The sequence below is a fragment of the Puma concolor genome, chromosome A3 (genome assembly GCF_028749965.1).
Source record: "Puma concolor isolate L17-30 chromosome A3, mPumCon1.1.hap2, whole genome shotgun sequence".
NCBI classification, from domain to species: Eukaryota; Metazoa; Chordata; class Mammalia; order Carnivora; family Felidae; genus Puma; species Puma concolor.
In genome coordinates, this window is record NC_141669.1 from 31,984,747 (window position 1) to 32,000,699 (window position 15,953).

Genomic DNA, 15,953 nt, shown 5'->3' on the forward strand with positions numbered 1-15,953 from the left:
AGAGGGAGACACAGAATTGGAAGCAGGCTCCAGGCTCCGAGCCATCAGCCCAGAGCCTGATGCGGGGCTCGAACTCATGGACCGCGAGATCGCGACCTGGCTGAAGTCGGACGCTTAACCGACTGCGCCACCCAGGCGCCCCAGAAAGGAATTCTCAAAAGTGCTTTCTGAACTTTGGTAAACTGTGTGCTTGAAATTGGAAAGGCCTGGCTTAGATCCCATCATAATTTTTAAAGAAAATTCCGAAATTTCAAAAGAGAAACCAAAGGGGTTTTCCTGTTCCATAATTTAATAGAATAAGGAAATGGGAATTATCAGCTGGTATGATGTACAGAAGGAACACAAACTTTTGACTCAGACATATTTCAGTTAAAATTACTAATGTGTATTGACTAGATGGGCACCATGCTGTGGATTTGTATTATCTCATTTAACTCCCTAAACAACTCCATTTTATAGATTAGGAAACTGAGGTACAGAGAGGACAAGGGACTTGCTTGAGGAATTCTGAGGGAGCAAGTTGAACCCAGGTCTGTATGATGCAAGTTCATACTCTCAACCTTACTTCTCAGGATGTTGGGAAGATTAAGTGAAATATTTAGGAGCTATGCATATCTTTCTGAACAGCAGAATAATAGCTAATCCCCTAATTCCTGGATGATTACCACTCCCCACGCAGGACTGGGAAGATAGTCTTCGACAGGAGGAGAAAAAGGAAAACTCATTTGCTTCTTCTCCTATAGAACAGGGGGATGCAGGCTCTTACTCCTTGAAAGGTAAGCACTTTTGTTTTTTTGGAAGGGCTAGAGGAGTTGGGGTGGCAGTCCAGGGAAAAGAGCAGGGAGGGCAGTTGAGACATGTCTCTGGTCTAGGCTTTAAGGAAGAAAGCAACAGTAGTAATGTTGCAGTGTCTGTGTGTTTAGCCCAGCTCATATGCACAGAAGACTATCTAGGAACAAAGAACAGTTAGGTGGGACCTGGCATAGGAGGAGGGATCAGCTAAGAACACATAAAGAAATGCTCAGTATAGGATGGACCCACAAAAGACGCTATTTGAAAGCCTGTGAGTAATGTTAAAACTAGTGGATGACATTTTGAGGATTTTAGAGGCTATTTAAAAAGTCTTCAAATATCTCTCCACAAATGACTTATTAACTATAAAGGGAACAAACAGTGACCTACACAGGGGAGACACGTAGCCAGCATCTCCTTAACCAAGTGATCAAAAACAACACTGCCAATAAAGGGACAAACCAATGTCATATGCCTCCTGATACGATGTACCAAAAAGGACTCAACATTGTTTCTGTGGTTTTCTAACCAAAAATGAAACCCAAAAGGTTGGGTTTTCTAACCTAAATTTAATCATGGGGAAACATTAGACAAATCTAAATGAAGGGATATTTTAGAAAATAACTGGCCCAAACTCCTAAAAAATGTCAAGATCTTAAAAGAAAAATAAAGGCTGAGTTTTTCCAGATCAAAAGAAACTAAAGACACACAACAATGAATGCAATACATAATTGTGGGTTGGATTCTGGGCCAGAAAAAAATAGCAATAAAGGACATTTTTGAGATAATTGGCAAATTAGAATAGTGACTATGGATTAAATAATAGTATTATATCAGTTAAATGTCTTCATTTTGATCATGTCCTGTGCTTATGGTCTTAAGAAATACATATGTCCGTTCTTGACTTCAGCTCAGATCATGATCTCCCAGTTCATGGGTTTGAGCCCTGCATCAGGCTCTGTGCTGACAGTGCAGAGCCTGCTTGGGGTTCTCTCTCTCCTTTCTCTGATCCTCCCCTGCTTGCAGGCGCGCATGTGCTCTCTCTTTTTCTCTCTCAAAATACGTAAATAAACATTAAAAAAGAAAAAAGAGAAAGAAATATGTACTCATATACGAGGGATTAAAGGACATGATATCTGCAACCTACTCAAAAGGTTCAAGAAAAAAATATATAACGTGTGCACAGTGCAAATGATAAAGGAAATGAAGCAAAATAATAATTGGTGAGCTGGGGTAAAGGATATATGAGAGTTCATTGTATGGTCCTGCCAGCTTTTATTATGAATTTGCAATCATATCAAAATAAAAAGTTACAAAATACTAAGGAATATACTTGTATTTCACTACTTCCCAATTTTTCTATAATAAACATTTCTTTTATAATCAGAAAATACCTATATGTAAATATAATAACAATTACATCTAATATGTGTTGAAACTGCTATTTTTTTCCAAGTTTAAGGTTGTTCTGATGCATTAAAGACAATGTAGCTGTGAAACAAGAGCCACGTTTTTCTTCCTCTGGATCACGGTGGGGGGCGGCGGGGGGAAACTGGTTCCCTATGACATAACCGTAATATTCCCCCAGGAAACACATTACCTTTATAGCGGGCCAGGAGCTGCTTGAAATCCAACTGTTGGTCTGGCACTGCATCTCTGACAGAATCCTGGTGCTGGAGGTGAAGGGAGAGCCTCAGGTCTTCCTCTACTTCTTCAAATGCAGTTCTGCTGCGCCTCGCTTTAAGCTTCTCCTTTGACATCTGTTTCATGGAGCGCAGATAAGGGCTCCCATCCTGCAGCACGTACCTGAGGAAGTTAAACAAAGGGATGGGGCTGTTAGTATGTAGGTCTGTTGGTGAGGAATGAAAATATTCACCTATTTATGTTTTCCGATCAGCAGAGTGTTGCTCTGTCTCTGCCCCATTCATGTGCTTCTCTTTCACCAGTCCAGGGTTCTGCTGGCCTGTGTCCTATTTCTGGTAGGGAACACACTAGAATGTTTTTGGTTCTGTTTCAAGGTAATTCTGGAGGCAGTGAGTTTGAGAAAGTGAGAGAATAAAGACAGGTAAACTAGTTAACACGTTAATTTCCCCAGAGATTCACAGCAGAAATGGGGTAGGGCCCCCACATAACAATTTATTTAACAAGTTCCCTACGTAGGCTTATTGCACGCAAAAGTTTGAGAGCCACTGTTTTGGGGTTTTTCGCTTGAGAGAACTGTACCATTAAATAAATAGAGAATTAGAAGTAGGTCTTATTAGAAAGGGAAGGAGCAGGGAGTAGGAGAAAAATTCTGAACTGAGTTTTCGGTGCCAGACTGCAAGGGCATTTTCTTTCTGGAGCTCAGAGGTCAGGAACAAAGATACTGATTTGGAAATTCTTGGCACAGAGGTGACATCTGAAATCACATGAGTCTAACAGAGGGACAAAAGAGTTTAATGGTGAGAAGGAATAGCGCAAGGATAAAACCATGGCGGGGGGCGGGTGGTGGTTTCATGGTCAAAGAGTAGGAAGAGGAATCAGGGCTTTCAAAGGAGAGAAATATGTTTGTATCCAATGGAAATGGCCATTTTTTACCCAGCACTGAAATTATGCAGACATCCTGACTCTCCCTGAGCACTGCAGGATGATGATGATGATGATGATGATGATGATGATGATGATGATGATAACAGCTAACATTTGTTAGGTGCCAGGCACAGTTCTAAGCATCTGCAGCTATTAACTCTAAGAATTAATTAATCCATCCTCATGACAACCCTGTGAAGCAGCTATTAATATACCATTTTACTTGTGATGAACCTGAGTCACACAGAGATCAAGCTACTCATCAATGTTACAGTTAGTAAGTAGAGGGATTTAAATATTGGCAGTTTATCTGCAGAATGGGTACTTTTTTTCATATTAAATTCTCCATATATCTGGTCCTTCATCATTTAAAAAAAATTTTTTTTAACGTTTATTTATTTTTGAGAGAGAAAGAGAGAGACAGAGACACAGAGACAGAGCGTGAGCAGGGGAGGGCAGAGAGAGAGAGAGGGAGACACAGAATCCGAAACAGGCGCCAGGCTACAAGCTGTCTGCACAGAGCCTGATGCGGGGCTTGAACCCATGAACCATGAGATCATGACCTGAGCCAAAGTCAGATACCTAACTGACTGAGCCACTCAGGTGCCCCTGTCCTTCATCATTTTTTCAATAGACTTCATTCTTCAGTACAGTTTTAGGTTCACAGCAATATTGAGCAGAAGGTACAGAGGTTTCCTGATACTCCCTGTTTCCCACAAACAGGGAGCCTTCCCCATTATCAACACCACCCTCCCTGCCCCCCAACACCAGGGTGGTATAACTGTTATACTGATGAAGCTACAATGGTACATCATGATCACCCAAAGTCCATAGTTTACATAGTTCCAGTCAGTACTCTTAACATGCAATGTGTACTGTGATGTGAATTGCAAATGATTTGTATAATATTTGCTGCAAAGGGAAAACCAAACACTCAAATGGAAAAATTAGAAGAAAAACTAACATGTCTATTAAAATGCTGGCACACTGAGGTAAAATAATGTTTTCAAAGACTTTCACCAAACCTTAATTGATGTCTTCCTTACCTTGTCACAGCAATTGCATCTTCCAGAAAAAACTGATCAACAGGAAACGTACGACCTAGAAGGACAAGAAAATAAAAGACTCAGGATACCTGTTCAACTACCTTGAAATAAATAGTTTGCAAATGTAAAATTCTCTTAAAACAAAGCTTGGCACATTAAGGTACTGTTTGCTCTGTTGTCTTAAACATATCAGAAGAAAAGAAAAGCTTTTGATGAGAGAAATTAGAAGGGATAGATAGATTCCAGCTCATAAAAAAACAGAAGTATATAGGTGGAAATGCTCATTTGGTAATAGGACATTTTTTAACCTCTTTTTTTTGTTTTAAACCTGTTACACTTTTCCCACCCTCCCCTCCCCCAAGGGGACTTTTAAACATTCAACAACTACAAGAAATAGTGTGATTATTCGTCAAAATCGTCCATTAATTGTTCTTGTGACAATCAACTGCAGAAGGATAAAGCAACGTCCAAGGTGATAAATTAATCCCACATTGAGACTGTGAAAGCACCAGAACACACAGACTACTCAACTTCACTTTCTCCCAGAGTGGAACAACATCCAGGAAGTTAGCAGAATCCTGTAGTGAACAAATCTGCTATACACAGAGACAACTCTATGACAGATTACCACTATTAACTCAATATTAAACACAATGGAATTCTAGAAATCCTAATAACTGAGACTTTTTTCAAAAGCACATGTAAAACTGAAATCTCTTAGCAAATGGATATAATGTTGCTTCTTTATTAATTTCATTATATGGTCATTAATTTTATTTGTTATAAATCTAATCACTTCTTGAGAAAATATCAATACCTGTTATTTTACATCTCAGATGAACTTTAAAAATAATTATATTTGCTTATCAGAACAAGGCATATTTAATGATGCATATTAATCACCTGGTATAGTAATAATTGGGCAGGAACTGAAATATTCTGAAAAGAGCTCAGCATTTAAAGTTGCACTCATTAGAATAACTTGAAGAGTTGGTCTCTGCAACAAAATGTCCTTCAAGACTAGCAGCAAGAAGTCACTAAGGGAAATAAAAGAAACACCTCAAGATCAAACAAATTTAATACATAAAAATGAATTAGCTTTATTTTTTTAAACGTTTATTTTATTTTTGAGGGGGGAGGGAGAGAGGAGAGAGAGAGAGACAGAGAGAGAGAGAGAGAGAATGAGCAGGGGAGGGGCAGAGAGAGACAGAGACACAGAATCTAAAGCAGGCTCCACGCTCCGAGTTGTCAGCACAGAGCCTGATGTGGGGCTCGAACCTGTGGACCGTGAGATCATGGCCTGAGCTGAAGTCAGATGCTTAACCAACTGAGCCACCCAGGTGCCCCAAAATGAATTAGCTTTTGATGCATTTTGAGCAAGGAATGTGTAGACCTATGTGAAAAAAAAAAAAAACTCTACATCTTATAGAAAGATATGTCATGATCCTAGATGTGAAGACTTAAAATTATGAAGATATAAACTCAAATAACCAAATAAACTCAAATCAGTGTAGTGCCAATCAAAGTACCAACAGGATCTATCATTGCATTTGATAATTCTACTTCCGGATATCTACACATACATAATGAAGAATATACAAAGATTTTCATAATAACATTGTTCGTAATAGTAAAACAATGACAACTGCCTGAATGTCCATCAACCAAGAAGTGGTTGGCTAAAAAGAAATCACCCAATCTGTGGAATAACATGAGGCAGACAGTAGGAAATAACACAGAGCTTTAGATACTGATATGAAAACATCTCGGAAAAAAACCCAAGTATGCACTGCAACAAGTGCTGCACAAAAGCAACATCCTTACTGGTCTCCCTGCTTTGGCCCATCCCCTTGCAATCTCTTCTCAATAGAGCAGACCAATGGTTCTGTTCGAATGTAACTCTTGCTGTGCCAGTCTTCAGCTCATAATCCTTTGATGACTTATTAAAATCCTCACTAACAAGTTAGGTCCTACATGACATTTTCTGCCCCTACCACCACTTGTCTCCGGCTGCTCTCCCCTTATTCACTCACTCCAGCCACACGGTCCTCCTTGTTGTCCTGGAGGCATGTACCTCAGGTCTTTTGCACATGTTATTGATCTGCCTGCAATGGGCTTCTCCCAGACATTCACAGGTAGTTCCCTCATTTCCTTCAAGTTTTTACTCAAAGATACCTTTGTAGCCAGGCCTTCCCTAGTCACTCTATTTAAAAATTCAAATGCTCCCCTCCCCTGCATTTCATATCACCTTTTCTCTTCTTGGCACTTAACATATTTTACTTATTTATCATTCTTATTGTTGAGCTCACCCATCAGAATAGAAGCTCTATGAGGACAGGGATTTGGGTCTGTTTTGTTTACTAATAAAATAATCTAGAACAATGTCTGGAACAATAGTAGCTGCTCAAAAAACCTGTTGACTTACTAAATGAACACATCAGTTGTATAAGAAAAAAAGGTCAGAAAGTAAAAGTACCTATTTCTAACAAAGTAGACATAAATGTCAATGTATAAAAAGGACATATCACTAGTCTCATCACCACAGTTATCTCTGGGGAAGAGACTGGTAATGCTTTGGAAGTGTTAAGGGAGACTTTCATTTTATCTGTATTGCTTGGATGGATAGATAGGTAGGTAGATAGATAGACAGATGGATAGATAGATGGATAGATGGATAGATAGATAGATAGATAGATAGATAGATAGAAGGCTCCATGTCCAATGTGAGTCTCAAACTCACGACCCCAAGACCAAGAGTTGCATGTTCCATTGACTGAACCAGCCAGGTGCCTCCTGTATAGCTTTAATTTTTAATGAGAGCATATTCCTGTACTATTTCGTTCTCTTTAATTTCATGAGCTAATTAGTGTTTGTGGAGACATATATCTCTCTCTACCACATCTCTCTCCTAACTCCTAATATACTCCCAGAAGAAAACAGACCAAAATTGTAACAGGTAATTATTATACAGGGGACAAAAAATATTTTTTGACATTTCTTTGATACTTTCCAAACATTGAGGAAAATCATGTTATCTCTATGGTCAGAAAATCTATTAAAAATTTTAAACAAACACAGCTATAACTTTTCTATATTTAACCTTTAATCTTATGTATATTTTTACTGATCTTGAGTCCTAGATTTTACTCCTATTTTTTTGTTTTTCTTTTTCCATCTGAGCCGGCAAATATTCCCCTTTTTCTTGTAATTTGTACACTCCTTTCCCAAAGGCTGCTATTTGTAAATGACTGAATCTCCCTTCTCCAGAGTATAATTTATCTTTCATCGGGTATTATTTTGAATTTTTAACTGCTGATATTCTACAAGTCATTAAGTTTTATATAAAAATCTTTCTCTTTTGAGATCACGATTGAGAAACCAGATCCAGTACTATGCTCTAGTTTCTCTGAGTTTGTGGAAATATAGATGTTATGAAAGCCAAAACCATTTTTTATATTTAGAATTATACTGGATATAATTTCCCCTAAAATTTTAAATGTACCTTTAGAATATAACATTTAAATATTATTAGTCTGGTAGAATGTCATATTTGATTTCCTCCTCCAAGTTGATTAGTGATTCTGTGAAAATATTTTCTTCTTTCAAATGTTCACTTGAACATTTACCTGCAAAAATGAAATGACTTACCATTTATTTTTCCCCCCACTGTTTTCTGGAGTCTCTACAAAAAAATTATTTGCCCCTCAAAGATTCCCAGTGTTTTGTGTATAGTCATTTAAAATTTACTATTGCCATGTCCTAGGAATTATTTCTTTTTATTTTGATCTATTCTTTTTATATGTAAGTCTGTTTTTCTTTAGTTTCCAATTACTTGATATTTCTTATTTACTAGAGTATCAGTGTATTTATTTCTTTGAACAAATAGTCTTCTGGTCCTATGTCTTCCCTGCTCAGTTCTTAAAAACTTTTTATTAGCAGTAGCAGGGAATCCTTTTCATGTTTTTTGGTTTGTTTCTTTTTAAAATTTTGCTATTAGCTATTTTCTGCTTCTCTGGCAATCTGCCAACTTTAGTTACTTAGATTTTCCTTCCATTCAAGGTACTTATAATAGTATAGTCCTTTTTGGGAAAGTCTAATAATTTTCATGGGATTCTTTTTTTTCCATACTACTTTTTTTTTTTTTATTGCTCTAGAACATGATCCACATGACAAACTATGATTAATGCCATCTATTCACTAGGCCCTTCCTTGTAAAATACTCAGAATTTTGATTTTACATCCCAGCCCTTTAATGACTTCTAATTTCATAGAATAAAATCTAAATGCTTTATTGTCATGGTATATAAGCCCCTGGAAGATCTGGTTTCTTCCTTTTCTACCTGCTACTTTTTCCCTCATTTACTACAACCAGCTGCACAGGCTTCCTCCAGTTTCTGGGCTCATGATACCCTTTCCCACTGCAGAATCTGAGAATGGTGGCTTTGCCCCCATTTGTCACACAGGATGCCTTCTCATATTTGTTTTTAATTTAAATATCATCTCTTGAGAGATAGCAGCTCTGACCATCTCAGGGATCTCTCCCCTGCAAACACAGCAACCTGTTTATTCCTTCATAGTACTTACCCCAATTCATAATTGTTTACGTATTTATTTGCTCATTATTTGTTTTTCCTACTAGACAATGAGATAAAGGGGAGTCATATATGTTTGCTCACTATAGCAACCCCAGCAATTAACAGATCACTTGGCACTTAATACAGTCTCAATAAATGTATGAAAGAATGTCAGGACTGAATGACTGACCAAATGAACAAAGAAGGAAGGACATACTGACCAATCCATCAACTACAGCATGCCTTACATCTGCTACTCCTAAGTACAGTGCCCAGCTCAGCATGATGCCCAGGAGGTGTTAAGTATCTCCTGGGAGAAGATGTCCATCTGACAGGATGACTCTTCTAGTGATGAACATACGCCCTCCTAGCCTTTTTAGTATTACAGACCCTGGAGATCAGGAAAGCGTTCCTCTTCTCTAACTTGGGCCTCCTCTGTGGCCTTCCTCTCTAGCTCTGTGAAACTGAACTGGAAACAGAACAAAATTCTTTCAGCCATGTCTTCATTTTATGTGTGTGGCTATTTGTTTGGAAAATCTTTGTTTTACCTTTCTTCTGTCCTCTCATGAACTTCATCAACAATGATATGGGTGATTCCTTGTAGAGCTGTGTCTCCCTCCAGCCTTCTCAGCAGCACGCCTGTGGTGCAGTACAACAGTCTGGTGGCTGAGGACTTACACAGAAAAGGGCATAGAAGGCATTCATGGAATTTTTGAAAAAAGGAAACTCTTTCTTTCTTTTTTCTTTTCTAAATTTTAACGAGGCTCCACATCCAACCTGAGCCCACGTGGCTTGAATCCATGACCCTGAGCTTAAGAGTCATATGCTCTACTGACTGAGCCAGCCAGGCACCCCAGGGAACACTTTCAAAGCCAAAATGGCAAGGCCATTTTGAATGGATAGGGACAAAGAATATTGAAAACGTCAGCAGTTGCATTTAATCTGAAACCACACTAAATGCATAGTTTCTTTCTGGCAACAACAGTAAAAGCTTTTCTACTTTATATCAAAAATTTAAGTTTAAACCTCATAAAAAACATTCAAAAAGTATTATAAAACATAAAAACAACAGTGAATAATAAACCCAATTCTAAATTTGTTTGTTCCTTATTTGGTTAAATGGATTAAGTCTCAGGATTAAGAGTAAAATAGCAGTTACTAGATCACTTCTGCCAATAAAGAATAAAAGGCCTTTAAAAAAAAAATGTTTCTTTTATTTTAAAAGAGAGAGGGGGAAAGTGTGCTCGCATGTGCAGGCAAGCAGGGAAGGAGCAGAGTGAGAGAGGGAGAGAGAGAATCCCAAGCAGGCTCCGTGCAATCAGCACAGAGCCTGATGATGTAGGTCTCAATCCCATGAACCATGAGATCACGACCTGAGCCAAAATCAAGAGTGGGATGCTTAAATGACTGAGTCACCCAGGTGCCTCAGAATAAAAGGTAGAGGAAATTAAGTACACCCAAATAAGAGTTTATACCAAAATATTTCTGAAAGGTCTTTAGCCCTACCTAAGTCTATATCCCAAATTGCCCATGTGTCTCCGGACCCCAAAAACTCTTTATACTTGAAAACTAAATTTCTGTTATCAGGAAACAAGCAGAGCATACGAACCTTGACACTTTCCAGCCGGATCTGGTACCCCACAGTCAGACCCACTCTTTCTGTCCTTTCTTTAGCAACACGTTCAGCAACAGATATTGCCGAGATTCGTCGGGGTTGCGTACAGATGATATTGGCCACCTTCTCAGGTGGTCCATTCAGAGAATCATCCAGAATAAACTGAGGAATCTGTGTGGTTTTTCCACATCTGTATGTCAAAACAAAGAAGTCCTAATATGAGAGTTTTCAAGTGCTAGTTACCAAAAAAACAAAAACCAAACTAAAAAAAAAAAAAAAACCCAAAACAATCATGTGCAGTGAGGAAAGTGAGAAACCTGATTATGATAAAATGTGTTCCACTTCATTTACCTTCTAAACCGACCTACTGACTTGTTACCTACAGCTCATAATTGCTAGGAATTTGCACTCAGATTAACAGGGCAATCAAATAATCATTTAGTATCATTTGTAAAATTGAGACAATTGAACAGACATTAGATTAAGTTCTGTAAACACCACTACAAATGACCTGTATGTTTGAATCCTAAAGAAATGGGAGTATTATGTTATGATTTTTATGTATTATCTTACTGATTTGGCTACAAGTAGACTGAGGTTAAAAAGATATGAAACTGAGGGGCGCCTGGGTGACTCAGCCGGTTGAGCGTCCAACTTTGGCTCAGGTCATGATCTCAGTTAGTGAGTTCGAGCCCCGCGTGGGGCTCCGTGCTGACAGCTCAGAGCCTGGAGCCCACTTCAGATTCTGTGTCTCCCTCTCTCTCTGCCTCCCTCCCCTCTTGTGCTGTCTTCCTCTCTCTCTCTCTCTCTCTCAAAAATAAACATTAAAAAATTTTTCTTTTTTTAAAAATTTTTTTTTTTTTCAACGTTTATTTTTGGGACAGAGAGAGACAGAGCATGAACGGGGGAGGGGCAGAGAGAGAGGGAGACACAGAATCGGAAACAGGCTCCAGGCTCTGAGCCATCCGCCCAGAGCCTGACACGAAGTCAGATGCTTAACCGACTGCGCCACCCAGGCACCCCTAAAAAATTTTTCTTAAAAATATAAGAAACTGGAAGATCTCTTTAAATGTTTATTTATTTATTTTGAGAGAAAGAGAGGGCCAGCAGGGGAGAGGGGGATAGGGAGAGGGAGAGAGAATCCCAAGCAGGCTCCACACTGAACCGACATGGGGCTCAATCCCATGACCACAAGATCACAACCTGAGCTGCTATCAAGAGTCAGACTCTTAACTGACTGAGCCACCCAGACACCCCAAGAAACTGGAAGATCTCAAATTACTACTATATTGGTGAGTCTGGGCACGAATGTAATTATTAGGTTAAATACTTTTAAATAGAGAACTAAATTAAGGCTACAACCTATCGCTGCTAAATAAATTTGGATAACATGCAAAAAGGTAAAGTAGGAAAAATAATATGCCCTAAGTTGTTATTAAAAGAACAAATAAAAGCTCTAAGGAAATCAGAATAAATTTAGCAGATGGAAGTTTCTAAGTTAAATGTTCTAGAACTATCCTTTACATTTAAAAATGGGCCTGGTAAAAGTCTTCATTTAGACCTTTTACCTTAAAATTGTCTCAGGGAAGAGGTGTGCAATGTCTATAAATTACTTGATGGATTCCTGAGATGTTTTTTTGTTTTTTGTTTGTAATTTGGGTCTGTTGGCTAAAGATCTGTAAAATTAGGTTCTGTGAAATATTATTTAATATCTGACAAGTAAAGCACAAATAACAACAGTTACTAGTTTTTTTACAAGTAGAACTGGTTATGGTAACCAGGGTGCATACCATATTCATGGATGAAAGCTGCATTACAAATAAATTGCATTCTTACCCAGTCATACCACTTATAACAAGCACTTGGTGATCGCTCAACAATTTAAGAATGGTTTCTTTTTCTTCCCAAGCAGGGAGTGATTGTCTTTCTTGCAGAATTGCCTGGAACTGTCTGGAAGCCTAATAATATAAAAGATAAGGCATCAGTTACGTTACTTTGAATCATCTTTCACAAAGATCTCAGGTTGGAATCTCATAGCTAGACCCACCCTTTCTGCTCTTTCTTTAACAATTTGTTCAGAGACAGAAATTGCAGATTTGTTAGGATTGGGGGCTGGTGACTTCAGCAGAAGGCTGCTTAGAGAATCAGCCAGAGAAAGCTGTGAAATCTTGTGATTTTCCTACATCTGAATAAACTGCAAGATCTTGTCAGAGAAATAAGCCTCTTGTTTAGCACTACCCAGCTCTTCCTAGCAGGATTCTCTGCACCAGCACTATCCAGTAGTGGATTGTCCAAAAGAACAACCTCTGACTACATGTGGCTAGTGAGTATTTGAAATGTGGTTAGTGCTACTGAGGAACTGAATTTTTAATTTTATTTAATTTTAATTAACTTAAATGTAAACACCTGCATGTGGCCAGGGGCTACCACACTGGATAGCACAGTTCTATCAGATTTTTACTAAAATCAGTAATAGTAAGAACACTCATGAAAGGTTCTTTTTGGCCACGCATCACATATATGTAACTCAGTCTGACGTCCAATGGCCAATAAACATTGTAGCATATGTTAAATCTAAAGATATATTTTTGAATAATATAAGAAATTTACATTAACACATCATTTTCTGCATATAATGTTATCATATAAATTTATCACCTCTAAACACAAACTGATCAAACTGAATATGTAATTTTTTGTTTTTACTATCTTACTACTTATGGTGTGAATTTCTATTCATTTTGATGTTCTATAGGCATTGCACTACGTATGCCATAGTGTTATGCTGTGTCAAAAATCAGAATCAGAACTTCACAATTAGAAATGCTGCTAGACAGCATCCAATCCAATCCCCAAACTGGCTAAGCAACTTGTTTTTGTCCTACATCCAACCCTGCCCTAACAGTTCACTTACAGGTTCTTTGAAAACAATCTTCATGTGAATGGGATAAAAACAATATGGACTTTGGAAACAGAGATTTAACTTGAAGCCCTTGTGTGGCCACCTGCTAGCTATGTGACCTTAGGCAAGTTATTCATCCTAGGATTCTCTCAAATGGAGTCAGAGTCCCTCCTTCTCCTTTCTCCACTATTTTTTCTAATATAAATCACAGCACTAATTTTCATTTCACTTATCAGATTGCCTGTCATAGTACCAGAGCCACAAGATTCTGAGATATTTGGTATATATGCGTGCATTTCACTTTCACCAGCCGTTGGATTTTCCAAAACTATCTAGAACATGCACCCAAGTTTGCTGTGGCTTGCAGAAACTGACCACGCGGAGTTAAAGAGAAACAAAAGCATACTAGGGAGGGTAGCGAGGCTTTCTAACTCCTAACCAGTTCATCTGTACAGTAGGGAGGCAATGCTAGCCAATCTCTGGGAACACCCTACCTGTTTGATTCGGAACTGCTTGCAGAGTTTAGCATTTTCAGCATGTACTGATTTTGCCTGCCAGTCATATCTTCTGGAAATCTTTTTCTTAAGGTTCACATAGCTCTCATTCTCCACTATAACTGGTGCAGGACCTTCATCCTCCTCTGAATCCTCCTCAGGTTCTGATTCTTTTTCAACTTGCAGGGGATAAAAGGAAACATTTTCCATATGGAGCCCTTTCTTTAGCAAAGGGGGAGAGTCACTCTCTAACAAAGTAACAACAACAAAAAAATCGTAAGATGGAGAAAAAGCTAAAGCTTGAATAAAGCAGGTTCATTCGTTTCAAACAACTACTTCTACTGCTAAAGAACTTAAAATGCATCTTCAAATATACTTTAATTAGGAATAAGTGGCTATTGCTAAACCAAATTAAAACCGAAGAAGAAAAAAATCATGGCATGCTTTGTTAATTCTGTAGACTCTTTACATTCAAGGAACTGACAGTTTCAACTATTTGCAAGTGTTCCTAAAATTCTATGACATGAAACCCAAATGTCTACCAAATGATAAATCAATACACAAAATATGGCATGTCCTTATAATGGAGTGTTATTCAGCAATAAAATGAAGTACTGATATATCCTACATGAACAAACCTTGAAAACATTATGCTGAGTGAAAGAAGCCGATCACAAAAGCCACATATTGTATGATTCCATTTCCAGGAAGTATACAGAATGGGCAAATGCACAGACACAGAATGTAGATTCATAGTTGTCAAGGGTTGAGGAAAGGGAGAAATGAGCCCTCGCTGCTAGTAAGTATGGGGTTTCTTTTAGGGTTGATCAAAATGTTCTGGAATTAGACAGTCATCATGGTTGGGGCGCCTGGGTGGCTCAGTCAGTTAAGCGTCTGACTTCGGCTCTGCCATTCCTGAGTTGGAGCCCCGTGTCAGGCTCTGTGCTGACAGCTCAGAGCCTGGAGCCTGCTTCAGATTCTGTGTCTTCCTTTCTCTCTGCCCCTTCCCCGCTCACGCTCTGTCTCTCTCTCACTCAAAAATAAAGATTAAAAAAAAAAAAAAATAGTTGTCATGGTTGCACCACTCTGTGAATATACTAAAAAGCCACTGGATTGTATCCTTTAAAAGAATGAATTTTATAGTATGTACATTGTATCTCAATAAAGGTGTTACTTAAAAAAAAAAAAAGGCCCTGTCACACAATCTGTCATTTCTCCAGGAATATATTTGAATCCCACATACTAGAAACTGCTGTTTGACAGCAAGTGGCTAGTGAGTGAACCTGGCCAACTGTATGCCATCCACACCTTAATGCAGTTTCATTGTTCTCTACTTACTGATGTTTACCTAAGAACTCTTGTGAAATCAGGAAAACTTGTTTCTCTCAAAGAAAGATGGCAACAAATAAGAATTCCTTGAAGAACTTTGAAAAAGGAGTTTAACTGTGGTGTACGAATCTGTATGGCAAATCCGCAAAGCGATCAAGCCAGAAGGTTCCACAAACATTTTTTAAACTGAGGGTTTAGGACTTCATAAAGAGCCTTAACACTAATGGACTTTGGGGGTCTAGTATACTGTGGAAAGAGAAATATCTCTAAAAACTCAGTTGAAAGTAATTCCATGTAAAACATCAGAAGTAAACATGTGAAACCAAATGGATTAAATCAAACATATTTTCTGGGAAGATGCTTTAAGGTTCTTCCAACCCCGAACTGTAGAATAAACTTCTGTATCACTACAAACTTTCAATGCAGACAGCCCAATCACAGTGACAAAACTGGGGCTTTCAATTAAAGTCAGGCCACAGTTCAGGGGATTCTCATTCCCTTTTGCCCTTGGACTGAAGAGACTGATTGGCCTAAGATCACCGGGAGATCCTAGAGAAGCCCTCAGAAGCTCGGTCTTCCTTAATCCATCCTGAATGCCCCCTCCACAAAACCCTCCACTCAATCAAAGCCTTC

General features: G+C 38.5%; 1 protein-coding gene across 4 annotated transcripts in view; it reads right to left on the reverse strand.

Annotated features, from left to right (window-relative positions):
- DHX57 (DExH-box helicase 57) overlaps window positions 1–15,953 on the reverse strand; it is a 55,328-nt gene that overhangs the window by 25,156 nt on the left and 14,219 nt on the right. For 3 of the 4 annotated variants that reach the window (XM_086700400.1, XM_086700402.1, XM_086700403.1), the window contains exons 6-12: window positions 13,992–14,239; window positions 12,432–12,553; window positions 10,590–10,785; window positions 9,529–9,653; window positions 5,310–5,443; window positions 4,407–4,461; window positions 2,393–2,598 (exon numbers count right to left, since the gene is read on the reverse strand). In XM_086700400.1, coding sequence (XP_086556526.1) covers window positions 2,393–2,598; window positions 4,407–4,461; window positions 5,310–5,443; window positions 9,529–9,653; window positions 10,590–10,785; window positions 12,432–12,553; window positions 13,992–14,239 — 1,086 coding nt within the window. The remainder of the gene's footprint in view (window positions 1–2,392; window positions 2,599–4,406; window positions 4,462–5,309; window positions 5,444–9,528; window positions 9,654–10,589; window positions 10,786–12,431; window positions 12,554–13,991; window positions 14,240–15,953) is intronic. The other variant, XM_025927323.2, reaches the window with a different exon arrangement.